Below are 27,569 nucleotides of genomic sequence, written 5' to 3' on the forward strand. Positions count from 1 at the left end.
AAGCACATTAAAAACCCTTCCAAGCTTATTCTGCCAGCCCCCGTGGTGGAACAACTATCTTTTCTACTCTTCTAACATGATAATTTTGTAAATTTTCCTAGATGCAGTTAAGATGCATTTTTTTTCAGAAATGCAGAGCTTTATCTTCTCCAAGGAGACAAAAGCTATGAAAGAGAGTGACAAACATGCCTCATACACATCTGGAGAGGGCTTTTTTTGTTGTTTTCTCAAACTGCAGAGTTAGTGTGCAAAAGGACAGACAAGATCACACCAGTAGGAAGAAATTAGCTCAGAACCTAAAATGTGCATGCAGATTCCATAAAACACAGACAACAATCATTCACTAAGCAAACTGGGAAGCAGAGCAAAGACTATGTTAGTTCAAAGATTCCAAAACAAGATTAAGAAAATAATTACCAGTTTATTTTTTTTCCATTGCATCTATCAGAATTAGAAATTTAGATGAGATCAGAAAAGTGAATTCAGTTTTAATTACAAGATATTTACATTTTCAAATATGCATTTCTGGAATATAACCTCTAGTTATCTATTTTGAGAGCTCTCTTTTGCTTCTTCCTAGAAAAACCATACCTGCATCTCAAAACCCCCCAACACTCCAATGAAAAGTTCACTGTAGAAAGTCTTTTTGAAAATATATTCCCATTGAGCTTGCTTCAGAGTAATTTGCTAGGTTCAGAAAGATGACACAAAATGCTTCCTCTGATTTTCCTTGCTTGAAAAGCATGTTTGCTGTGTAAGGCTGACAAAGTAACATGACTGTCACTTCTTCCCATCTGCTTCAGCCCTTTTCTGTTCACCACCTTACTGGCCCCAAACAAGTCAGTGACACAATCATTAAAGAGACCATGCTGTGACAGTGATTGGCACGTGGAGAGCGAATGGAAAAAGGACTATGTAAGGTCTGGAAATCTTGCTTAAATAAATCTGTCAAGCATTTATTACTACTTCATGTGCAAACAAAGTTGGCATAAAGTACAATTGTAATCTGTACAGCCTTGAACCAATATGTTTAGAGAAATTCTGCTTTCACACTATCCTCTTATTATAAAATATGGAAAATGTATAATCATGAATGAAGCATATAGAAAGAAAAGGGCAGGAACATTCTAACACTCAGATTTATCCAAATGCATAGAAATATGACATGCACAGGAGTTGTGCTTCACTGTTAAAGTGATTTCTTTCAAAGCTGTAATGCAAAGGGACTGCTGTTTCTGCTATTGTGAAAAGATCTAAAAGACCACTTCTGGGCCACTTTATGCTGAGGCTTTACTAAAAAGGCATTCCTTTGCAGTTCCAATTAGATGAAGTATTCCAGAACAGGAAGCCAAATTTCACTCCACATTAAATAATTTCTCTCTGACTTCCTGAATTTCAAAAGTATTCTGCTTTTAAGGAAAAAAATACAGATAAAAATCAATGCCTCCTCCCAGAGGAAAATGACAGACTATGTCCTCACTAATAACAGAAATATATTGTGCTTTCAGGAAAGAGCCTGAAAACTGCACATGACAAAGCTTCAAAATGCCCTGAAAATACACCTAAAGCAAAATGATGTGTGTCTCAGTTTTTTACACCTTTGATCAGGAATTTACTTTTAGACAACATGTAATACTCTAGTGGAAGTGACCCACACTGTGAAAGCTACAAGTTGCACTAGGCAGGAAGTCGATATACTCTCAAATTACTTGAAAAAAGAAGAAAACCATACCAAAAAATTTGAACACTTCAGGGAATGTTCAATGTCAGAAGGCAGCTTCCTGACAAACTTTTTCCTGTGTGTGTAGTTCAGAGCAAAGGAAAGGCCAACCTTTATGGTACCTCACGCTGAAGCTGTTTTCTCCAATAAAAAGAAATGCAAGAGCTATGATGGCACTTACCTGTTCAACTTCTCCAAGAGTGACTGGCTGGGTCTGGTAACGAGCATTCATTCTCCTGTGCCTCATATCTCCCCGATTCCTGGTGGAGATGGCCCTGGATACTGGTTGAGACAGTTTGTTAAACAAAGCCATCTTTTCTGCCAAGCTTAAGGTGGAAGAATCTGGTTCCTCAGACTGATCTTGCCCCATCGCCTCTTTGGCTGCTCTTATCTCCTCTTTAGCTAAAATTTTTTGGTGTGCTGATGCCTGCAAGCTGAAGAAGCAGAACTGGAAATTAGTTTTGAAGAAGCCATTGTGCAGTTTTAAAATCTCAACCTGACAGAAGCAGAAGATCTGCACGTGAAGCACAATAGCCAATGTAATGTAGCAGCCTAAGTGGGTATGCAGTGGTTCAACATTGGCATGAGGAATTCTAATTCAACAGCTGAAGATTTAAAAAAGAGTTACATTTTCATTCATGAATTCATTTGATTAGGACACAACATTTTTTACGAGGGAACTCAAGACTGAAGAGAGATTTTACAGACAATCTCTTTATACAGAGCACAGAGCTATGGAGAGACATTTAAGATGCCTTTAAGGTCCTACAGTGCAATTTATATAAAGTTCAATTTTATTGAAAGCAATTTGTGGACCATCTATGATAAAAACATTTAAAAGACAGACTTAAACTCCAAGTTTGTGCTGCTTTTAAGTTAGAATAAATTGCAATGACTCTTCTAATCTGAAGTGGAACAGAATTCAGACTGTCTTTTGTTTTGAGTTATCTGGGATAAATCAACAACAAAAACTGGTTTTGAAACACAGTCCATTGATTTTGAAAATTGACCAATGCTGAAGGCAGACATTTTCATTCATAAAAGCTGTAACTGCATTTGTCTCTACAATAATGTATTTTATTCACCTTTACTATAAAAGACTTTATTGTTCAACTTCTTTCACATTTATGGAATTAGTAGTATTCTCTAATTATTTTTTTTTCATGGTCTCTGCTAAAGTTCTCATTCAGAATAGTATTCTGCAACTTTACCTATAGGTGGTGCAATTTCTTATATTTCCTTTAATTTTGCAAGCTTAAAAAAATACATGTAGAGACAGACAAAGGACATGTACTGCTTGTGAAATCAAGCACTGAGCTGTGCTATTTTAATCTCAGGATGACACTACCATACAAAAAAAAAAATTACAAGAGCAAAGAGGGTTCTGCTATGTTTGCTCACATGCAAATTAATTTCTTTCAGAAGAAGAGTAAGCTTCTACAACAGGTTAAGTGTGGTTAGAAGGGTCCTGAAAACAGACGCTTGACAAAAAAAAGCTGCATTGCTTTGTCATGCAAACATAAAGAAGTTGACAAATGTTTTAAATATTCTTGAAACATGTATTCACTTGACACATTAAAAAGGCATTCAAGACTTTAAAGATGCATCTGCTATTGAGGAATCTTGTGCTCCATGTAACATGCATGTTTACCCCCCCAGTACCTGGTAGGTTGTACAGTGCTCTTAACTACAGTGGGACTAGGTACTCTTGTCACTACTGTGTGGGTATTCACAGAACGTGAAGCAGGGGTAGTTTCACTTTAAAGAATTGCCAAGGAGGGAAAATTCACAGGGAGAGAGAAGAAAAAAGCATTAAGAAAAGCAATACATTAAGTGTTAACTACAGAAAAGACCAAACCAAAACAAAACAGAAAAAAACCAAACAGCAATCATTTTTAATTAACTGAGTTATCTGCTGTGACATTTGCTAAGTAATTCCAAATACCTTGAAAAAACTAAAAACCTAAAGGAGCAAACAGGCTGTCTCTTGAAGTTATTCTTAACCCATAAAGTAAGTTAACAGCTGACCATTAGGTGAACATCCATTCAATTCATCCCTGTTGAACTTCCCCCCCAAAATGATTTTCCCTTTTCCAGGAAAATGTAATGATATACGAGTACAGTGCAAGAAAAGCATTTCCAAAAAGTACCTTTGAGATTTCAGGGTGTAAAAAGTTTTCCCCAATACATATACATTCCATAAGAAATTGTGCAGATTTCCCTCAGCACAAACTATCTTATTCATTTGGGTTATGAAACAATGTTATGATTAATCTCGTTTACCTAATCCACAGGTTCCTAAACTTCCTGCCAAATTACAGATCATACAAGTTATGCTTTACTAGTCCCTCTACATTTAAAAAGGAATTTCCATATAGTTTCCCCTGTGGCTCTCAAGGCCCTTAGCAATAAATGTTTTCCTCGCTACAAAGTTATAAGCACACAGATATGGAGTTTATTCCCAGATTTGAAGCAGGAGCCAGGGGTAGAGCCAACACGTGCACCAGACTTACGTGGCTGCAATGACCACCTCCTCACTGGTGATGGGCTGTGTGTGAGACCTGTCCTGCAAGCGCCGCAGCCTTCTCTCTACTGCCGAACTTCTGGCAGGTGGTTTGGGAATATTTTTCATTTCAAATGATTTTTCCATTTCCTAACAGGACATATGTCACAGTTAAAACCATGGAAGAAAAGTTCTGAAACAATACTTTTTTCTTAGCAGTGAAGTTCCCAAATGCCCATCTCTGAATTAGAAGCAAGATGCAACCACACCATTGCATGGAGATAAAACTCACTACACACTTCCCTCTAAATTACATTCTTAAAGCAGGCTTTAGAGCAACAGGTCTACTGCGTAGGTAGGAAATGAAGTAAAAAACAAAAGTTATGTAGCTTGAATTTGGTTAACTGCATTACATTTCATTCTAATGCACTGTGGGTTCCTTCAACATCTTGTATTTCAAATGTTTCATTCAACCTGCTCTTTAGAAAATGCAATACTCACTCTAAAAAGGAGTCTCTTTGCAGCTACGCTTAGTTTAGCTCGGTCATCCAATTTTTCTTCATCTACACAAAGAGAAAATAAAAAGGAGACTGAATATAATGAATCAATCTCATATTAAGAATAATATTTTTAAAATATGAATAATTACAAACCAGAAAAGAAGCTGTCTGTTTCTCACATTTAACAAAAAACTGATTGTGAACCCAGCTGTGTAAACTTTACCTGTTTTCACACGTATTGCATCAAATGAGCAATACAGTCTGACATGTAGCCTGACATGATTTGCAAACAAAAGACTTGTCTTCAGGACAGTTCAAGTTATTTCAAACTATTGCATCAGTCTATGAAAACACACGGACTAAGAAAATAAAGACTGCCTTAAGGGTGAATGAAGAGTGCTGAACATCTATCTTCTACTAGCTGGCCATTCTGATTACCACCTTGTGTCCACATTTCTCAGAGGCTAAATTGGTTTCCTCAGGAGCTGAAATCAGCATCCTCCAGATCCAAGAGCCAGCATCTCAGAGCTGCAAGGAATATCAGCTTTCAAATAGCATAAGGCATTATATCTAAATATAGCAACTCATGAGATTACCTACTTAATTTGTGCCACGCTTGCCAAAGGTGACAAGAGGGAAAGAGTAGCAAGATGGCAGACTTAATTCTGTAATTTAATAACCTGCATTTTGCAATTTCCTTAGCCAAAAAACATGTTAGCAACATCAGTTTCACAATATCCTAAAGGCTTTCTTTAATTTATAAGTCATAGACCAGTGATTAAATCTGACCAAAGATTAATTTTTTTCCCAAGAACTAGCTTATTTACTGTCTAAATTAGGAAAAAATCCAACCCCAACTATATTGAAAAGTTTCAAGCCATTCTCCACTTGACTCCCATTTGAAGTTTGGTATCCACAGACTGACTGGAAATGAGTTTGAAATCAAGTCTGTAGTAGATATGGCCCAAGGAAAAGGGGTATTTCAACTACATATCACAGGTAAAGATATTTTCAAGTGTATTTTGTTTGCATTATCAAACAGTTCTTCAGTTAAAACAAAATAAAACACATCAGATCCCATTTTTCCTTGGAAAACAGTACAGCAACATACCGTCAGCAGTTGGTATTTCTGCATACAAAATTGACCTAGTGAAAAATTATCAAACAGAAAAAAGTTAGCTGGAAACAAGACATCAAAAATAAAATTTAAATTCAATCTGAAGTAGCAGAACCTCAAAGTCTTAAGAGTGGGAGAATTTATCTGTTTTTCAAGTTTCAGCAGTGTCCACTTGGGAACATCCTTTAATAAAGCATAAATTCAAGCAATTGCAGCCAAACTTAAATACAGTAAAGGAAAATTATTTCTAGTTTACCTTGCAGAAAATAAAAGTCTATGATTTGCTGCCAGCTTTTTAACATAAAATAGGTACCCTGGGTAGTTTACAAAGAGAGTAAATGATAAAGCAGAGTAGATGGAAAGGAAACCCTTTATATAAAACCAAAAGCATTTAACATTCAAACCAGACAGCTACAGTACTTTATGATGATTCACTGTTTGCTATTTCAAATGGGAGGCATTTGCAACAAATTGGTTTTGTTGGAGGGTGGGGGCTTGGGTTTCACTTTATAGAAAGCTATAATAAATACTTGATTGTTTTTAAAGGCAAACAATAACTTTGCAAAACGTTTATTCCAACATATGAACAAATCTTGTCCCAGCCTTGTTAATATCCAGCTGCACCAGAATGCTTCACAGAGCTACGTATGTGCCTACCTATCTGTCTCCTTTCGTTCTGCTGATGTTATGGGTTGAGTTTTAAATCTCTCAGAAGTCTTTCTATTTTCACCAGGAGTAAAATAGCGCCTTGCCTTTCGTGGCCCACGGTCCCCATTGGCAGACACAGTACTACCTGCTGCCGACATCTCAAACCGAGAGTCACTTTCAAATCGCACGACAGAGAGCGCATAGGAAAGAAAATAGGAGAGAGAAGTAAAACACAGATGTAAGCATCTCAACAACTCCCCAGAGATCACTCTGCATGCTCCTCCGGGTCCATGCGCAGACGAACGCATTCCAGCTACCCCACATCACAACTCGCACTAGCAAGCAGAAGCACAAAAGCAGGGTTCAAACCATCTCAGCCTCCAGTACACACTGGTGAGAGCTAAGCTGTGTGCTTTAAGTGCCGAACGACAACTGCTGTTGAGTGGGTGTAATTTTGCCAAGGACGTGCAAGTTTCACACGAAAATACGAGTGAAATGTCACCTACAGTTCCGTTTTCTTGTTGGCATTAGCAGACTCCAGAAAGACATTACGGAGCTGGGCAACAGAGACTTTTGTGTCAACCATGCCAATCTCACCATTTGGTGGATTTGCTTCCATGCTCTCCTTGCTTTTAAAAGGCTCTAGCTTAGTAGTCACAGTATAGTCAGACATGGAGCGAGTCAGGACCTTATGCTTTGTTGTTGACACTTTCCAAACAGGAGCCTTTGCCTTGTCAGGCTGCAATACAGACCCGCTCTGTATGTACATAACAGCTTCACTCCTTTCTACGTTCTCAGGGGTCTTAAACTGCTGCTCTGGGGCCTGCCTCTTATTGCATTCCAACTCCCTCTGAACTTCTGAGTTAACTTTCGGCTTGCTTGCAAAGGAGGAACTCCCCACAGGGGTCTCCAATTCTCCTCCGCTGAAGAGGCCCTCGTGGTTCTTCCCTTGCTTGCGAATCTCAGACGGCAGAATGGGCCTTCTGCCTTTGGAGGCCTGTTCACCCTCCAAGGAATCTTCTTCAGCAGGTTTTGCTCCGTAACCAGGTGCTTCTTTCTTTTCGCTCTCCGATGCAGTGGCTGCTGAGGACTTTGTTCCGAGGCTAACGCTGTCTGTCGGGAGGAGGCTGCCAGCAGGAGTGTTTGCTGGCTCTTCTGCTGCCATCAGCTGAGCCGTGTGAGCAATGCCAGCAGGCTGGATATAGCCATGGATTGGCTGGCGGACGGAACTGACGGGCTGATTTATAACCCTATCAAAGGCAGACGTTTCTGTCTGAAGAGGCATGTAGTGGGCTGGCACTGGATGGGATTTTCTCTGTGATACTGTGTCTGTGACAAGTTCAGGGCTTCCACGAGCACTTTCCTCTTTCACCAATTTCTCTCTAACTTTTACTCTTTAAGAAAGAAAAAGGATTAAAGCTGTGAACAGCAATACCCAATCTGGAAAGGAACACAGACACCTACTGTGGGTACAGACAGCAACATTGAAGTAAAATAAAAATCAATGCATTAAAATAAAGCAATCTTATGATGCAACCCCTTCCTCCCCCCAGGTCTTAGCAGCAACACTGCTCACAACAGTCAAGTGATTCACGGGCCATGGACATGCATGACTCCTGAGAAGGTAACTGTGCAAGCTCTGGGAACATACAGCATGTTCTCATGAGATCACAAGTGCGTTTGCCAAACAGCACATACCCATAGTCTCAAAAAAACAAGATGATCAAAACTGCTTTTTATATTATCAGAGTATTGGGTTCAGCCTGAAATTGCAAATTCTACTGGCAGTTGGGTGTGCAGTCAGATGTTTGAAGACGTCTAAACACTCGGAAGCTTACGTCATACCAAGACGTTGTTGCACTGGGGAAAGGGATGAAAAAAACATCTCCACGTAGCCCTTCAGATATTTTGCCAGAGACTGGTTTACTTGTGTTTTTGTATATAATTTAAGACATCTGAAAAATCTCATGTAGTGTAACCTGTTTCAGTAAGTGAATAAATACCTTGAAAGGGCAAGTCCTAAACCTGAAAGCAAAACTATGGCATGGCTGTTGCTCTTCAGAGAGCTTGCAGGGAAAAAGGCATTTAAAAACTGAATCAAGCATTCTGTTTGAAAATGTTTTATTACATTCTAACATGCAAAACTTGCAAAAAAAAAACTTGTTCCCAAAAGTTACCTTACTTCAATGTGTTTTCTGGAAACACCTCTGGACTTGTACAACATCCATGCAAAACAGAGTTTTATTTAACCTTTCTAAACAGAATACAGCAGCACAGTGGGAGGCAAACACGTGCAGCCGGGGGCAGCCTTTGCTCGGGGGGCTACTGCTGCAGGTAAAGCTCTCCAGCCTTGCTGAGGCTCAGACACCTCACAGGGTGAGTGTCTCTAGATAACACACCACACATAGTATTAAAAATGAAAGCCCTGTAATTCCTCCCATCCCAAATGGGTATGAAAAAATAATTTTAATTTTAAGGAAAGAGAGAGAGTCAAGCTAGGAAACTACTGTTTGAAAGTAAGTAATCCAGCTCAAAGTATGTGCAATTCCAGGCTTGCTACCAATTTAGGGGGAAAAAAGGCAAATTATCTATGAGAATAATTCAGGATATCCCAAGTTATTTGAAACACCACTCTTTCTAACATTTTGGTGCTTCTTACCTCTGAAGATTGATGTACTTGTCAGGGAAAGTTGCTTAAGCACATAAAGTGTGTTAAGTCTGAAGAAGTATGCTTTGAACTACATGTACCAAGCATTCTCCAGAACATCCACACCAATGTTAGTACTGGGTTATAGGCATTACTTTAATCAGGAACATTAAAAACAGTCTTCCTGCAATGCTTTTCATAGTGGGCTTACTGTACATGTTACCAAACCAGGAGAAAGCAGCTGCCTGTAGCTTTGATCACGATTTTGTTTTACTTTTCCTTTTTTTTAAAATTTATTTATTTTTTTAATTATTTTTTTTTTACTTATCTTGTACCATCTCCTTTGGAATTCAAGGAGTTACTTGTAGGGAATGCTAAGATGCAATGGTGTACAGTAGAAAAATATGGTGGTTTGCAGAGCACAAAATGAGATAAAATAAGTTATAAAATCTAGTGGAAGTCAGAATGATAGTAACTGCGGAAGAAGCTTGGGGAATTTGTACTTTTTCATCAAAACACCAATTGGTTCTAAGTTAGAATAAAAGCAGATGCTTCAGAAAAGTTTCACAGGCTTTTTATTCACAAAAAACCCACTTTCTTACTTGCTGCTGTTAAAGGAAAATTAAAGGGCAAGTGTTAAATGTAGAGAGTAAAAGGAAAGAAAGGGGTGTTTGTAGTCTGATTGTTAGCCACACAGCTATGTTTTATGATACCTGGAGGGCCAGCTGATAAGTGAAGATGTGTCTCCTTCTGAATCTTTCTGAAGAAACCATTCAGGTTTTGCTTTCCCTGCACTACTACAGAAAACAGAACTTCAGATAATTTCTGAGATCTCAATACATGCTCCCATTATCTCTCCCTTCCCCACTGCTTTTTATTTTTGATTACTCAGTTGCAGAGGTCTGTTCTAGAAAACAAAAGCAATGCACACTAGGCCAATTCAAAGGTGATAAACTGTGAAAGAAATTATTATATAATCCCACAACCATATACAAAGTATGCCAAGTGGTAAAGATTCTGCAGGGGTAACTTTACCAAGTGCACATTGTCCAAAAATTGAGAAGTGAAAGCAACTACACAACCTTATTTTTGCATTTGCTATTGCAGGTCAGTTTGTGTAAGGACATCTGAAAAAGCTGTTAAAACCATTCCTTTAATTTGTGATTTGAAGTAGTAAAGACCACTGCAACCAAAACAAAGGAGAAATAGGAATTTAATGAAGTGAAAAATTCATATGGATCCATCATATTTCCTAAGAAATTCTCAGGAGTATCTGGAATCTCTGTGTCCTATTGTAAGCCTGTATCACAGAGCTTAAGAAATGCCCATCTGGTTAGCACAAGTCAAAGACACTGTGTCACTGGGTGACTTGGCAAAGGAAAAAACTTAAGAAAAAAAGTGACCCCTAATTTAATCTTGCCTTGACTTTACTCTGTTCACATTTTGGAGCTGAAAGCATAAAAAGAAAGAAGAGCTTTTAAAAGCCCTGCAGCAGCGCAAAAAAGGGCGTTTGCAGGCTGCCTACATAAAGTTTCTCAAAAACTTTCCTAATGCTCACCTTCACCTACAATCCCCCAGCAACAGCAGAACACATCAAGTACTTTTAACCTTGCAAGCACAGCCTGTCCTGCCACATTAACATTTACAAACTCACTCCCCAGAGGTGACAAGCAGCCAGGATGCTTTCATTACTTATAGCTATGTCTGAAAAAACTTTTCCATTGGAGAAGAGCCATTTGGGATAAAAACCCCAAATTAAGCCCCAGGTCATATACTTCAATTTTGCTTAGCTACTCTTTTATGAAGAATAGTTAAAAAAGGTTAAGTCAACAACTTTTCTGGAGATAGTGTATTTGATGCAAGTATGTTTAAATTTGAGAACTCACCTACCGTTGTCATTGAATCCAAATCTATCTTAGAACATCAAACACCAACTGTTGAAACACCTTCTGTTTTTGCAAACATTTTTGAATCCCTAAAGGAACTGACCAAAGAGGAGGCAAAACCTTTTCACAGAAGCTGACTAGAAACAGCTAGCTGGAATTGTTTTGAAGCACAGGAACTTCCTTCTCTCTTAATGTGTACTTTGGCACAATTTTATAGTGGGCACGGCCCAGCAGCAATTATTTGTACTTGATCATTCATCCTTTGAAGACTGCAATCAGAAGAACGTAAGCCACCTTTTGAATTTAATCAGCTATTTCAGGAGCCAAATGCAGGCAACGTCAACTGATACCTTCTCAGTGATGGGTAGCTGGATTAATTATTAAATCTTAGTACTGAAGGCACAAAAGCTTTCATATATATTCCAAAGTGATCTGCATTTATTTTCCAATTTAAACTCAGGAAATTTAAATTTAACAAAACCAATTTTATAGCCTCCATATAATGAGGAATTGACTTCAGAACAGCAGTCACATGAAAAACTGGAGTTAGCCTTTTTTTCTCTTGTGCAAATAGCTTTATAGCAGACCACCACAGAGTAACTTTAAATGGACTGAATGGACACAATGACTTTTTTACCACTCAGAATCAGGGACAAGAGTTTCAGAGAGGTTGTTCTTACATCTCTGAATATCATGGAGTACACACTGGCACTGAAAGTTTCAGGGGTATTAAAGAATGGGGTCTTGGCAACATGGCCTTTAAAATACCAGCTACTGCCTACATGTCTATCCAAACAAGAGACCAAATCCCACATTTAAGCTCTTGGCTGCTTTAAGTACTCCACCACATCTTGATCGGTGCAGATGGCTTCCTTCAAAAGACAGCAATTAGGGGAAATTTGTTTTATGCAAATACTGACCCAAGCCTCATCCAGAAAAAAAAATCTGAAATTAGAGATAATGCAATCAGCAATTTGTATTATGTTATTGCTCACAGAATAGTTGGATTGGACCTTTAGAGGTCATTTAGTCCAATCTCTCAGCTATGGGCAGGGACACTTCAACTAGATCAGGCTGCTCAGAGTCCCATTCAACATCACCCTGAATGCTTCCAGGGATGGGGCATCTACCTTCTCTCTGGACAACCTGTGCCAGTGTTTTACCAGCCTTTTTGTAAAAAATTTCTTCCTTATATCTAGTATCAATCTACCCCTCTTTTAGTTCAAAACCATTCCTCCTTGTCCTATCAGAAAGGAGGAATGTTCCTGTTAAAAAGTCTGTTCCAATCTCATAATCACCTCCTGCAGCACTGAAAGGCTGAAATCAGATCTCCCTGGAGCCTTCTCTTTTCCAAGCTGAACAGCCCCAACTCTCTCAGCCTTTCCTCATAGGAAAAGGACCCCATCTCTCTGCTTATTTTTGTGTCTCTCTTCTGGACTTGCTCCAACACTCCCTGTCTTTCCTGTGCTGAGGATTACAGATACAGTATTCCAGGGGGGATCTCAAGAGAGTGAAGTAGGGGGGCAGAATCACCTCTCTCAACCTGCTGACCATGATCCTTTTGATGTGGCCCAGGACACATTTAGCTTTTGGGGCTGCAGGTGCACATTGCCAGCTCACATCCAGCCCCTCATCCACCAGTTCCCCTAAGTTCTTGGCAGAGCTGCTCTCAATCCCTTCACCCCCAGCCTGTACTGGTACTCCTGGGGCTTGGCCCAGCCCAGGTGCAGGACTCTGCACTTGGCCTTACCAAAGCCCTCATGAGACTCTGATGAGCCCACTTCTCAAGCTTGTCCATGCCCCTCTGGGTGATTATCCCATCCTTCAGAGTGCCAACCACACCACTTGAATTGGTGTCATCTGCAAAACTGCTGAGGGTGCACACAACCCCCTGGTGTCATTGAGGAAGACACTAAATAACCCTGGTCCCCAAAGAGACTCTTAAGGGACACCACTTGTCACTATGTCCATCAGGACTCTGAGCTGTTGACCACTACTCCCTGGATGCAGCTGTGAACCAATTCCTCATCTACTGAACAATCTATCCATAGCTCTTCAGTTCAGAGAAGGATGCTGTGGGGAACTGCAGGAGCGCAGACAGAGACATCTGTAGCCTTTCTCTTGTCCACTTACGTAGTCACTCAACCACAGAAGGCAACTAGACGGGTCAGGCAGGACTGGCCTTGATGAAGCTGTGCTGGCTGTCTTGAATCACCTCCCTGTCATCCATGTTCCTTAGCATAGCTTCTGAGAGGATCTGTTCCATGATCTTCCCAGGCACAGAGGTGAGGCTGACAGGGCAGCAGTTTCCAGTATCCTCCTTTCTACCCTTTTTAAAGATGGGCGCAATGTTTCCCTTTTTCCAGTCACTTGGGACTTCACCTGACTGCTCAGATATCATGGAGATATATCAGCCAATTCCCTCAAGACGCCAGGATAAATCTAATTGAGCCCTGTAGCCTTATTTTTGTTCAGTTTCCTCAGACAGTCAGGAACATGATTTTGTTCTTATAGTGGGAGGGACTTTGCTTCCCCAGTCAGCACCCTGCTGTCCACCCACTCATGAGGTGTAGAAAGAGAGGTTGCTATTGAAGGCTGAGGCAAAAAAGTAGTTGAGCCTTCTCCTCATCTGTTTTTACTCATTTTACTTTGACTTTCCATATCCAGCTAACACACCTGTAGAAGTCCTTGCTCTGCTTTGCATCCCTTGCCAAGGTCAGTTCCAGCTTCACCTTGCCCCTCCTAACCTCATCTCTACACAACTGGGCAGTGTCCCTATACTCTTCCCAAAACACCTGTCTCTGCTCACTACTGTGCATTTACTTCTTTAATAATCCATGTTGTTGTCTTTCCTTTTTTTTCCTGATTTCTCACAACTGGGAACTGAAAAGCTCTTGTGCCCTATGGAAAGCATAAATGGTTGAGTTTATACCAGTTACCTCAGTTTCTTAAAAATAGTCAACACGTTTGTATAAAATTAAGTTCTCATTTACATAATTTTTAGTTGAAACATTTTAAGGTTTTACAGTTATTATTTTCTGTTTATCTGCCTACCAAGAAATTAAAGAATCACACTTAGAGAAAATCATACTTCAAAAAAATTCTTAGTCACACATTATCTTCAGTTATCATAAGAATTTGACAGTATTTCTATACCACACTGAGAAATTGCAATGTAAAATTAGTGGAAACTAATTTTTTTTTCTTTTGGAAGAAACTGGTTACCCTGTTACCATAGTAAATTTGTCAAGTCTAAAGCAATTCAGCATAGAATTTTATCTCTCCCCTCTGCCCCTTCATGCACATATATGCCTGATATTATCTGAAAAATTGACTACTACAGTTCAAAAAGGTTTTTACACTTTTACATCAGGAAAACAAATCAACTATTTTTTTCAACTGACCTAAGACACTCTTCAGCTTTCAAGTTTGCAAACTGTTTTATTTTGGCAGAAGGCATCATAAAGATATTCAAATCTTCACTGAGAAACAGCTTGCCTCTACTTGGAAGCTCCCAGCCAACAATTATAAGATATAGAAGAAAGTAAGTTAAAGACTTGCTCTAACAGATTATTAAAAAGCCAAAAAACAAAACCCACGGGGGTTTAGAACCATAACTCCTTCAATTTCTAGTTTGTGTCCTCCCCAGAAAGGGCCTAATTTTAGCAAAAATTCTATAAATATAAAGTGAACCCAAGGACATAGCTAATTAGAGAAATACATAGCCACTTCCTTGTATCAGACACACACTGATACAATAACCCCAGCTAATCCAGCCCGAGACATCCAAAGCAACTAAATACATTCTTCAAGGGTAATAAATACATTCTCATTAATACTGTAGACTGATGCAGGAGCTGATTAAGATAAAGGAATCTACAGCAAAACAAAGAATAGAAATCATACTTACCTTTGTCTGCTGTTACTGTGCAAGGGCTGGTCATTCTGCAAGTGGGTGGGTGAGGCTGCCCGCTTCGGTGGAGAGAGGGACTCTCGGGGGGCTTGCTTTGGTGGTATTGGCACTTCATTATAGCAGGAAGAGTCTCGTCCAGAAAGTGAAAGGGAGACAGAACTATCCAAGGTTGCTGAAGGGTCAGAAGGCTGTCTAATGGCACTGTCATCTGCTTTTCTAACACTTTTTTCATTTGAGAGGCCATCTTTATCTTCACGGCTGGAGTATTCTTTGGAATCAGAAATCACACTCTTTGATGCCTTTGTCTCAGTCCTGGAAAAATAGAGGGTGCCATAGTCCTTGTTTTCATCATCTTGCCTTTCACTTTTCACTCCCTTTCTTTCCACGCTGTCAGGATCTTTCCTTGCCCGTGTATATCTGGATGAGTAGTCAGAATCCAAATCAGACTCAAGAGATAGTCCATACTTTTCTGCCAGCTGGCGTCGCCTCTCTGCCTTGTACCTAGCTATTCTCTCTGCTTTTGACTCTAGTTCCTGGACATCCATGTTTGCTGTACTGTACAAGGGCTCTGTATTACCTCCTGTGGTTTCTGATCGGTATCTGGATGATCTGGGGTGTTTCTCTAGAGAAGAATCTGAAGTTTCCTCCTCTTCATTTGATCTTCCTGTCAAAAGTGCAACATACATGAGCAAGTCCTTCCCAAAACCCCAGGTACCCCACCCACCACTCAAACTGATTAAACTAAAAGCTTTCCATTTTCTTACAAATCACAGTGAATGCAGAGACACATTATATTTTGCACTTTTGTCTCCAAAAGCACACACAAACAATTTGAAAATATGTATTAGGAATAATTCTTTAATAAGTAACAGTTCTCAATTCAAATAGTTATTTTAAAGCAATAAGAACAATCAACATTTTTCAAGTAAGACAACTGAAGACTTAAAAGGCAAACTAAAAAAACCCCAAACAACCTGACAGAACTCTTCTGTAGAAGAGCTTTGAGGCTGATAGTGTAGCAAACATGAAGTAATTCAGCAGCGCAAGATGGACTGCCATGTGCCACTTACCTAAGTGGGGGCTGTATGGGTCAGTTGCACGCATATATCTTGGTGTATCTTCCTCTAGCAAACGGTGTGTGACTGATCCTGGGCAGTTTTGTAGAAGCATAGGTTGTGTATCATTTTCAATTCCCTCTAAGCGCCTAGCTATTCTTTCTTTTCTGAAAAATATGTGAAAAATGTGAAAACAGGCATCTTGAAGATTTGAGGGCAGAGCTTCTATGAGGAGATAACAAAACAAGTCATGTGTTTTGTTTTACAGGCCAAACACTTTTTTTCCTTTACCTTTTCATTTCCAAAAAATCTCGGTTGTTTGGTTCAAAGAGTTTTCTTAATTCTGAAACTGAGACAACAAAAGATTATGTAGCTTATAAAACAATAAGTTTCAGAAACTTGCTAAAATGCTTTAGAATAAGAAGGAACAGTCAAATAAAGTTCAGTGGTTTGAAATAGCTTTTGTGAGGAAATGAGCATTTTCCTCTTGTTTTCCTCATTTATTAAGGTTGTGCCGTCAAAAGTGCATTAGGCACCAAGTACTCCTCCCCTCCAAATACTTCCAGGCTACTCCCAAATCTCCTATGCCCATCCTAGCAGTTTTCAAGATCCAGTATATACTTGAAAAGTTGTATTTTGATTAGCTGAAGTCAAACTTACATGCCCTAGTAACCCATTTCAAAACCATGTAGTATGGAAAGTCTGCTTACCCTGCCTACTCAAAGGTCAGGGAGTGACCATGTTTAAAGAGAAGCAGTAAGGAAGAGGTCCCCTCTCCCTTACTTTCCTCCACACCCTTATATTGATCAAATCTCAAGAATCCTAGTGACTCATTGATTAAGTGAAAATTACCATGCACCATCATGGTACTCTTGCATGCTTAATCACTTTGCTAACTTTCCCTTGTAGTTTTAATTGGACATACTTTCCTTCTTTTCTCCTGAACTCTTTGCTGGTGTTAAGTGCCAGCAGACAGCTGCCACAGTCCACAAAATTGTAGTGAACCAAGGGGAGACACGACAGATGAAGTAATCCCTATATATACACACACATGTGCACGTGCAAACCACAGTGCAGCAGTGAGTGCTACACAAAGAAGTGCAGTGTGACTTCTTACCACCAGGAAGAGAAACTGCCCAGGCTGTCCAGGGAAGCAGTGGACTGGGGTGGGGTGTGCCTAACACACAGACATGCACATCCACTCCCCCCACTCCCCATACTGTGGCCTTGGCAAATGTGGTGCTGAAAGCTGTGTGCACCTATTCTTGAGCCAATGCACCTCTGGGGCTCTAACCCTGTTGACCCAGGGATCAAAAGTTAAAGCAAGTGAAAGTCTATGCCTGCTAAATTGGCAGAGATTGCCATCAGAAACACCTGATGAGTCAGGAGTGTCTAGCTGACATTGTTCCACTGCAGAGGTAAACCTATCAGCTTATTTTGCTTGCTACCAGATCTCATTGCTCTAGATACTTAAAGATAAATATTATTGAAACACCACCCTTTTAAAGGTCAGATGCACCTGTTCTGCCTTCCCTCTACTGTAAGAACTTAACATGCATGGCTTGGTCAGGGTTCCAGCTCAGCTGACTCATCCAGGAAGTTTGCTGTACTCAATACTAGTGCTCACATCTCATAGATAGATACTCTTGACATTGACTGCCACATCAATCTTACAAACTGTAAAGTCTGAAAGTAGGACTACAGATAAAATGTGGAGGATCAGCAAGAATTAACACATTCTGATCCTCAACCAACACCAAAGCAAAGATGAACCCTTATGTTGTGTTTTCACAGATTTTTCTCTCAATGCACGAGCAATTTCCACTGTTGCCCTGTCTACCCAAGCGGCGCTGGCAATGGAACTGTATTAAAGAGAGAATTTGCCCATTTGAAACCAGCCTTCATTTCAGATCCACATCAAAGGAAATGATTTCTCATAAAGAATTTGCTCTCACCTCCCCAAATCTATTGTTTAATTATGTTCCACTAGCTTTTAGAGGTGTTCTGTTCCATCTGTTGGCTATGTATATACAACATTTCAAAACAAAACCCATAATTATCTGTCTTCAGAAGAGTCAAAGGCCTCCAGAGTTCAGAGTTACTAAAATCACATTCCATCCAAACCCGGATCCTTTTTTCTTCCCAGTCACTAGTCTGTACTGTCACCAAAACCATCATCAGAGAACAGGTCTTTTACACAGCTTTAGTAAATCTCTAAAGCACAGCTTCATTTATTAGTGAAAGTCTTCTCTCCCCCACCCCCAGAAAAGGAAACTTGACTATAAGTTTTCCACATACAAGAAATGTGGAACATCCAAAGAACTCCTAAAGCATTAGTTCAACACTCTCTTGCTGCATGCTAGCTGAAGTTCCAGAGATTCTACTACCACTTTGCAGTCCTAATAAGAGCACTGGTCTCATGAAAAATGTCTCCCAACACCTCCCCAAACACGGGATAAAAATAGCATGGGACTACTCTATGCTGCCTTACACTTTTTCCAAGCTTGAGATTACAGAAGTAATTTCAGCTAAATTGGACAACACCTGCAGAATTTTTTTGGGGAAAGCAGTTCCAGCAATATTCTTGTTTTGGTAATGAGGGAAAAAGAACCACAAAAAAGCAAAACCAAAAGAAGACAAAATGAAGAAAATCTTCTAGTCTAGTTCTAGAAGAATTAGACTAGTTTCTTTTTGATGAATAAAATATTTTACTTCGAAATGTAAAAAACAGTTGGAGACATTTCACTCCCAAGGACACTGGTTGGTCCTTGCAAATTTAGGTGACCAGGTTTCTCCTTTTTACTTTACAATTTGAGTATGTTGGTGCCAACTCCCATCTGTCCATGGGATGTTTTCCCATGTGACCATCACAAGCAACACCATGGGAGTGCTAAAAACAGCAACACTTTTACCTAAAAAGTAGCACAAAAATCTGATTCAGCACACAAGAAAAGATTAAGAAGCTTAAAATAATTAATTTCACATTAAAAGCTCCTTATCTAGATTACTTCATGGCAACACACCTTGTAAGCACCACTGGTCAGTTAAGGGCAAGGGGAAGAACAGCCACAGCTCAGAAACAGCTGTGAACTTGAGGCTTTATTTCAGGATATTGAGCAGGATGCTGTGGTAGGACACCCTCTGAGGTAATCTGTCAAGAGGCACCTTAACTTTGGCAACTGTAGTCCTTCGAAACAAAACTTACTTTGGAATACCATTATTTAGGAAAAACAATATTGTTCTGTATGTTGACCCAGAATGAAAAACAAAAAGTACATATGGAGCACATATTATATTTTAAAAACTCCTTAAATTAAGGTGAAATATTTCTTATAGAAATATATATTCATAGAAGTCTTTCAAAACTTGCTACAGAATATAAACATGTTTATGCTGAAAGCACTTTTTGACAGCTGCAGAAGGGATATGTAAATAAAGTTGGAGCCACGTGAGAGCAGTCTTCTTTTTACAATACAGAAGCTGTAAAAACTCAATTAAGCCTTCCAAAAGTTGATAATAGAGGGGGAGCATGTACACTTGTGAAGCCTGGATAGACTTCACAATGGATCAAAAAGATACCTGCCAGAGGACTAATTTCTCAGATGGTAAATAACCATTGCAACACAGGAAAATTTAGCAGAACAGCAAAGCCTACCAGCCTCATTCCTACTTCCTTCTCTCCACAACTGGAAAGGTGATGGTCTTAAAACTAAGCTGGAAAAGCATTTATCTTCTGTTTATGGCAGCAAAGGCGTATTGACAGGTTCAATGCCCAACTGCAGGCCTCAGTTCAGTTTGTATCAGTTGAAAAGTAAACATACTCCTACAATTTCTCAACATATGCAAACCTGGATCAAAATTAGGCTCTAGAAAATAACCTGGATTTTCAAAAAGCCCTGGTCTTTAAGTAGTCCCACTGGAATGCAACCAAAAGCTCCCACTGCTCTTTCTTAAGTCTGGTACACACCAAATATGATATCTTCATTATGAGAATATTTTTTTTGAAAAATAGAAACATCCTGAAATAGAAATTAGTTCATCCTCTGAAGCAACTTACAGATAAGGTTTCTCAAGTCAAGGCTCAGTTAAGTTGCTGGCCACATGACTGTAAGGCTAAGTGTAAGGAATAATGAGGGACTATGGATTATTACTGTCTGGTGCTGTCAGAAGTCTGTATTGTATAAATGCACATCACTCTATTCCATCATTTTGCCAACAATGTTTCTTTCTGAACGTCTGTCATGATCATATTGAAAAGCAAGCATGTCACTTATATAGCACTTAAATGTTATGCTGGAAGAAGTGCTCCTTTCTAGAGGAACTCTGCAACAAATGACATTAAAAGGGCAAGACAGTTCCTTTATGTTGGAATTAGTGCATTTAGCCTTGTAGCTTGTCTGAAAAAGAGTAAAAATCACCAGAACATACACACACACAATTTTAATCCAAGTTCTGATGTGCATAATATCCTTGAATGAAATGAACATCTTTGTGCCAGCTGCACATAGTTCTTCAGTTAAATGTCACCCTTTGGGGGTCAAGCACATTATGATTTTCTCTAAATAATTCAAGAGAATTAATTCTTGCCTCTACCTCAACTGTGTCAAATGAAAAAGATGGAACTGCTGTTTTCTTCAGAAATTACTCAGACTAAGATAGAAGTTTGGAAAATAAAAAATACCTCCCAAACTAAACTCCATAGGCACTGCAGGCCTTTTAGCATGCAAGACAAAAATCCAATTGCAGTCAATTGGTCATGCAAGCACAGTGACTCCACCAACCACCAAATGGCCTGGAAAGAGCTATGACTCTTAACAAGTCAAGTTAATACTTTTGAACTCAGGATTAATCTAACTGTAAAAACAAACTCTCTGAAGTTTTGGCTTTCAACTACTAACCTACTGAAACCAGGTAAACAAAGCTGAACTTTAAAGCAGGGATGTAGGAAGGTCTCACAAAAGAGCATTGTGGTTCATCCTGTTTCATACTTCATGCGTACTTCACAGAGAAAACTCGTTTACAAAACATCTGTGCTTAAGTGATTTTAACTGTGCCTTGTAGTTGCATAGATGAAACTTCACATGCTGTTAAATTACCACTTGTGTTCATAATATGTCTCCCTTACTTACCTTTGGGAAGTACTGCTAAGAGATTAGCATCAATATCCTTTGTGCTGTTCGCAAGTTCTTCTTTATCTTCAAGTGAGAACTCCTTCTGAAAACTGAAAGCAACATCTGGTTTACAGAAAACTGTGGATGTCTCTGCTACAAATCAAACAAACCCAAGACATAACCAATTTACTGCAAGATAGTCTAACAGAGATACCAAAGAAAATATTTTCCCTAAGAATGAGCTAAGAAATAACGCAAAGAAACTCAGAAAGCCAAACCTAACATAATTTGAAACTTGTTTGGAGCTGTGACACATTTTTGCATTAAATTACTGACTGCCTTCAAAATGCTCTACACTAAGCAAGTACATTCAAAATAATTATATTGAATGGTTCTTCATAAATATTAAAACATGTCATCAAATGCAGTACTGCATGTACACTCCACCTAGATGCCTTCTGCACAACTCTGCTGTTGTTACTGTTCTCTGGATCTTACACAGTTTATATATGCTAATAGAAATACCAGATCATTTGATTTTATACCATGTCTTTTTAAAACAGGAAACCTGCCCATTTAGATGGAACAAGTATTTCTTTAAACATATTCATTAAATATGCAAATTTTAACTGTAAAATGTAGGTGTCATAACGGTCTAAAGTAGATCCCAACTGTCTACAGAGACCTTTTTGGAGGAAGTGTTCCTCCTTGTAAGCAAGATTTTTTTTCTTCAGTCAATAAAAATAGAGAACAAATGATTGTATTCAGCCATTGTGACTATCCCAGCTGGGCATAAGAAAACTTATAATGGTCTTAAAGCCTTTAGTAAATTGTGTAAACAGGTGTAACAGATATAAATCCTCACAGTGATCCCAGGTTCTTTATTTTGTCACAGTAGTGATGTGCCATATGATTTAATGTCATTCTGATAAGAAAAACTGCACAATCTTATTGTTGGAAAATCCTTCCTTAGGAAAGATTTTAAATGACTGCTTTTATTTTCAAGGGTATGAATTCTGTACTCACGATTTCCAAAGAATAATTCTCATTGAAAAGAGTTTTAACATATATTGACTATGTTTCACAAGTATTCCCATTTATAAATATATAGTTTATAAATAACATCCCTTTTTAAGATATTGAGGGGAGAATAAAACCCTTGAAATGACAATGAAGAAACTGGGCTGTGTCACAACCAGGCACCATGCCACCTGCTGCAAATTGTCTCCAACAACTGCACTTAGAGAAATTATTCCAGGTACTGCCAAGAAAAGCAATGTTATCCACTACAGAAAATAACAAATAGAAGATGGAGAGCTGCAATAAGCTGTCCATTAGAGAGAACTGTGTGTCCTTACACAGCAAACACATGGTAATTGAACTAAACAAAAAGCAAAACACAATGAAAAAAGAGCAGCCACAAGCAAATGGATCCATGTGTCATTTGAGACTGGGCAGAGACTCAGACAGTTAACTGGATGTTTTTCTATGCCTGACCCCACAATGCCAACACTTGTAATTCTCACTAGTCTCACAATATATTATTTTCTTACAGACACACTTCTGGATGGAGAGATACCCAGTTCCCATGTGAAAGCAGCTTCTACTCCTTTTAGCTGAGGATGAGTTTAAAAAATGCAAATAATATTGGCCTAAGGCTATAAACCAACCCCAAATTTATTCTGCCAAATCAACTTAATTACTTAAGACAAAAGTGCTGAAGGATCCAGCTCATTGGAATGAGCTTCAAAGTCATTCAGACTTTTGAATACCTGGGCTTTATTTAGCAGTATCTCCACTTGCTTTCATAATTCCTGTGACAGTGCAGCACCTTAAGCTTCCCTAAACAAGGGGCTTTGTACAGAAGAGCATTCACTGAAGAGCAAGATCCTTATTTAAATCAACTATGCATAAACACCCACCACTGTGCCTAATTCCCATGTGAATTTCCAAGGGTAAAAGAACAGAATCAGGACTGGCACTAGCCTGATGGTTCTATAAACAACAGTATTATTGGATTGCTTGTAAACTAGTTACATTCACTCCTGCTCCTCCCCTCCAGGGAGTTCTAGCGACTTTGAAGGCAGAGATCCTTTAAATCCTGTTTAAATGTCTGTCACTGGGTTTCCATCCATTTGTTCTCGTGCCAGTGTTGTCACTTACCTTGCTTATTTTTCTTAAAAGAGGTTATCTACATGTACTTGGATTTCTTAGGACAGGCTCTCAGTCTCACTGATTATCTGTTACAATGTCCTCTACTTATTCCAGTTTTAAGTAATCTTTTTTTGTATCTGGTGACCAGAATTGGATAGTCTTGATTCCAGACTTGGGTCTCAGCAGTATCTTATGAAAATATGATTTTTTAATATATAGAAAGCATTATTATATACCTAGCTGAATGCTGGGATCTACAACACATTTGCCTTTTTACATATACACTGTATGGGTTGCTCAATCCTGCATGAGAAACTAATATGCAAAGGCTTTCCTTTCATCAGTTGTAAGTGACAGAAAAATTTATCAGCCCCCAATGCACAAATGTGCACTTAGTATTATTACATTACATCCTTTTTCTATTACTCCTCAAGGTCATCCAGTTCTTCCTGTATGGGAGCTCCCTCCTCCTTTATACAGAGGGTGGCTTGCAGCCTTTGCTCACTGGCAGATTTCATTAAAATTCCTTAAATAACCACAAACTTCCTAAGCTTAACCCTCACTGCACTAGACAGCATCACAGGTTATCTGCTTTGTGAAAGTTCCTTCACAATTTCCCTTATGCCCTCATTTTCTACTGCCCTCTGGACAGACTGTCAATCATTACTGTCTATTTTCTAACGACTAACAATTTTCATACAATATTTTACCCACAATTTAGGAGTTTTATCTCATCAGACACGTTTTGTTGTTTTTTTTTTTTTGGCCCTCTCTTGCTAAGCTGCAGGTGGAATCGCTTGTTTTAAATGTTTGCACATGAGAAAACCAAAATATTTTAATCCAATGCATAATTACATTGCCTTCCCATGCACAGAGGATTCAGAGACAGCACTGCTCTGAGGATGAGAGAGTCAAGCCAAACAATTGAGTATTTATAGATACATACATCAAATTAATTCTAAAAATGAAAGTAGGCATATTTAGGACATGTCACAGTGTTCAATAAGAACATTCATCAAGAATCTAAATTGAGTTGGAATGATGTTAAGGCAATTCCAAATAGGGAAAAAAAAAATTACAGGAGGCTACTCATCACCATTTATAAGTATTTTAAAAAACAAACTCATAAGTAAATCCTTAACAAGACCTCCCTTTTTACTCAAAGGGATCCTTCCAGGCCTTTCCAGACCTTTCCCTGCTTTATTAGTTTCTCTGGTGGAGGAGCAGTCGCAGCATCAATTCAGTTGCTTAAGCAGTCAGATAGTCAGACTTGGATTGCTAAATATATTGTACCTTCAAACTCATTCCAACCTCTCTTCTAGAAATACCACAACTACATCTAGCCATGCTGTAAATTCAGGTGCAGATTCTGAGCAGCAGCACTACAAATTTTTGCACTCAACAGTTAGGCTACGCACATTTATTATTAAAATAATTAGGGAATACATGGGTTTCTCTAAATAAAAAATAATTAACCAGATGTTTGAAAGAATTCTTTCTTGAAGTTGCTGATAAATTTGAATATTGAAAGAGGAACAAACTTATTGTCCTTTCCTTGCTTGAAATATGGTTTGATCATGATTGCATTCATGAAATGCAATCAACAGCATGAGGTTCCACCAGTTTGTTTCACACAGGATTTGTGTGTGGCTTGGCCTCAGGTCCCTAACAAACTCATTATACTCTCCATTGTTCAGGAATTCAGATGATTCCTGTTAAAACACACGCAACAATATTTCACAATCTCAATAGTTTTTCTTTATAAACAATGTACAATGCAGGATTAGTAGAGTACTTGACGGTCTCAATAGTTGTACTGTTCTGGCAACTTCCAAAGTGAGTGTGAGCTGCATGCTGCACATCAGGGATTCCAGGCTGAAAACTTCATCTGCTGCTGCAGCAGCAGCATATGGTTTCTAAATAGCTGTCCCACTAACCTAGTTACATGCTCAAAAGCAACCAGAAGTTTGACCCAAATGCCACTGGTAACACTGACCTGCCATCCCAATTAAAGCTGTGGCATATACTGTGACTTTATGATTGAAGTACAGAACCCACTTGTACACCTGCCAGCTAGGTGCTCACTGTTCACTTTTCTTCTCTTTCTCTACCTCCAGGAGAACCTCCTTCCCTGGACTCTTTTGTAAAAGGTCCATTTTAAGTCATGTCCTTCTCTCCTGCTCTCATTGCTACTTTCCCCTACCTGCTTTCATAGCACTGTGTGTCTTGTACATCCATTCCCTCCTTCCCTCTGCAGGACCTAAGAACCAGCATGGCAGGGAACCAGGTGTGCTCTAGGTGTGTGCACTGACTGAAAAAAAGCTCACAAAGATGTGCCTGTGCACCTGTGGCAGGTGGATTCCTGTGCAGCTGAGCCAATGACACAGCTGATTCCTGGGGCAAGGGACAATTCCCAACTCCTGACCTCCTCTCTGTGCCACTGTGAATGAGTCCAGCAAGCACAAACATGGACACCCAAGGCAGCTTGGATAGGGAGAGGGAATGTGACCTGTCTTATTTAACTGTTTAGTTGTATCCCCTTACTCAGCCTTGTGCAACTGTGCCCTAAGAAAGCAGATCATGAGGCAGCCACATGCATGGAAGCAACACCACCAGTCCATTCATCTCTGCAGTGTCCACTTCTTCTCTCTCCCCCAGACTGCTCCCTGCAAGGATGTATAATTAATTCACCCACTTCAGCCATCTGCTTTTACAGACAGGTAGGTCTTCCAGGCTGGTTCAGACTGGATGTTTGTACTCTGTCCATGCCATGCAAGGAAAAATGGGCATTAAAATGGGCATTGCAATGGCAGGAAGCTCAGTGCACAGTGGGACTTTCCCTTCAGCTAGAAAATTTAACATTACTTTAGAGGCAGTTGGTGTTTTCAATGCTTGATCAGAGCATCTGCTCTATGCAAAAGCTTGGTCCTGTGAGAGGACCAATAATCACTTTTCCTGACAAAAGAATAAATGTAGATTCAAGCAATGAAGGAAAGTTACTGCACTCAGCCATCTTCACTGGGTGAGAAAAGCTTGACCTTACCTTAACGCTCTCTTCCTTAGGAGCAGTCGTGAAGGCTTAAATCTGATTGAGTTTCCTTTGGCAAAATCTGTGAAACGGAAAAAAAAATCACATCAATTTGAAGATCCTGTAATAAATGGGGAACTTTTCGTACACTAGGTTATAATTTCCAAGCATAACCTTTTTCCCCTGCAAAAGACTGTGCAGAGGCCTTCTCTCTAATCAAAGGAGCTGGCATGTCCAAGATGGTGAAAAACCAAAGCTTTGCAAAAATGAGTACAGACAGTAGACACATCAAAAGCATCAACACTTTATGGAACTGCCATGTTCTATTCCTAATATTTGTGGTGTAGCAATACAGCCTGAGGTGATCATTTGAACTCACTGTTTCCCAGCTTATAAAATGGGCAATGGACGTGTTTATGAAGCACTCTGCAAAAATGAGAACTGCTGCAAGCAGCAAAAGCCTTTTTGGCTGCAGCCTGGCAATACTATAAAAACTGCATATTCACTGCAGAAGCCAAGAGATGCTCAGCTGAGAATTTGTTGCAACAGTATTACACCATCCATGACAGAAATATTTCTGAAGATTGTCTACTGTTTGGAAGCTTCCTTTTTTTTTTTCTGAATAGCCTTACAAGAGAGGAACTCATGTTTACACTGAGCGCAAAATTGCAGCCTTATGTTAAAAAAGCATGTATGACAAAGCCTCTGGTTCCCAAAACTGTGTGAACCACAACCAGCAATGGGAAATCTCCCCACCCTCTCCTAGATTATTTTTTTTCATTTCTGCAATCAAGTGCATCACCAGAGGGTCTAAATGATGACCAGTGGCAGGAGGGAACAGTGTTCCAAGTACCCTATCCCTCAATTCAGCGAGGATGCAACCAAGACACCCCAGAGCACTGCCAGCCAGGGAGCAGGTCCTGTCTGAGACTGCTGTGCAAAACCACATGGAGCTACTGACAACTTACTCCCAATGAAAAATTGCCTTCCGTCCCCATCTGTATTAAATCTACTACCCAAGACCCTACATTAATAAACAGTTGGTCACTGACACAGCAATCATTTTATTTTTCAAAAACAGACCCAGACTTTAGAACACAGTCCAGACTTTAGAACAATTCAGTTGCAGCTACACTCCTATTACTCTACCTCAGAGCTGAGATTTAACTATTTCAAGGAAGACTTAAGTGCAAAAAAATATATTTTTGTTTATGCACAATATTTTATGTCTGGGTAGAATGTATCTTATTTTTGCAGAAAGGGTTTAATGAAACTTATTCTAGCTGA

General features: G+C 39.3%; 1 protein-coding gene across 10 annotated transcripts in view; it reads right to left on the bottom strand.

The window, feature by feature from the left end:
* SVIL (supervillin) overlaps window positions 1–27,569 on the bottom strand; it is a 133,474-nt gene that overhangs the window by 38,043 nt on the left and 67,862 nt on the right. For 4 of the 10 annotated variants that reach the window (XM_064402628.1, XM_064402427.1, XM_064402690.1 and 1 more), the window contains 13 exons: window positions 26,298–26,364; window positions 21,119–21,210; window positions 16,281–16,338; window positions 16,005–16,156; window positions 14,932–15,598; window positions 9,849–9,932; window positions 6,995–7,882; window positions 6,498–6,662; window positions 5,835–5,869; window positions 4,725–4,786; window positions 4,234–4,373; window positions 3,383–3,478; window positions 1,902–2,154 (listed from right to left, as the gene is read on the bottom strand). In XM_064402628.1, the coding sequence (XP_064258698.1) occupies window positions 1,902–2,154; window positions 3,383–3,478; window positions 4,234–4,373; window positions 4,725–4,786; window positions 5,835–5,869; window positions 6,498–6,662; window positions 6,995–7,882; window positions 9,849–9,932; window positions 14,932–15,598; window positions 16,005–16,156; window positions 16,281–16,288 (2,550 nt within the window). In that variant the 5' untranslated portion in view covers window positions 16,289–16,338; window positions 21,119–21,210; window positions 26,298–26,364. The remainder of the gene's footprint in view (window positions 1–1,901; window positions 2,155–3,382; window positions 3,479–4,233; window positions 4,374–4,724; window positions 4,787–5,834; window positions 5,870–6,497; window positions 6,663–6,994; window positions 7,883–9,848; window positions 9,933–14,931; window positions 15,599–16,004; window positions 16,157–16,280; window positions 16,339–21,118; window positions 21,211–26,297; window positions 26,365–27,569) is intronic. The other 6 variants (XM_064402765.1, XM_064402517.1, XM_064402586.1 and 3 more) reach the window with 6 other exon arrangements.

Source organism: Passer domesticus, chromosome 1 (genome assembly GCF_036417665.1).
Source record: "Passer domesticus isolate bPasDom1 chromosome 1, bPasDom1.hap1, whole genome shotgun sequence".
In the NCBI taxonomy this organism is placed as follows: Eukaryota; Metazoa; Chordata; class Aves; order Passeriformes; family Passeridae; genus Passer; species Passer domesticus.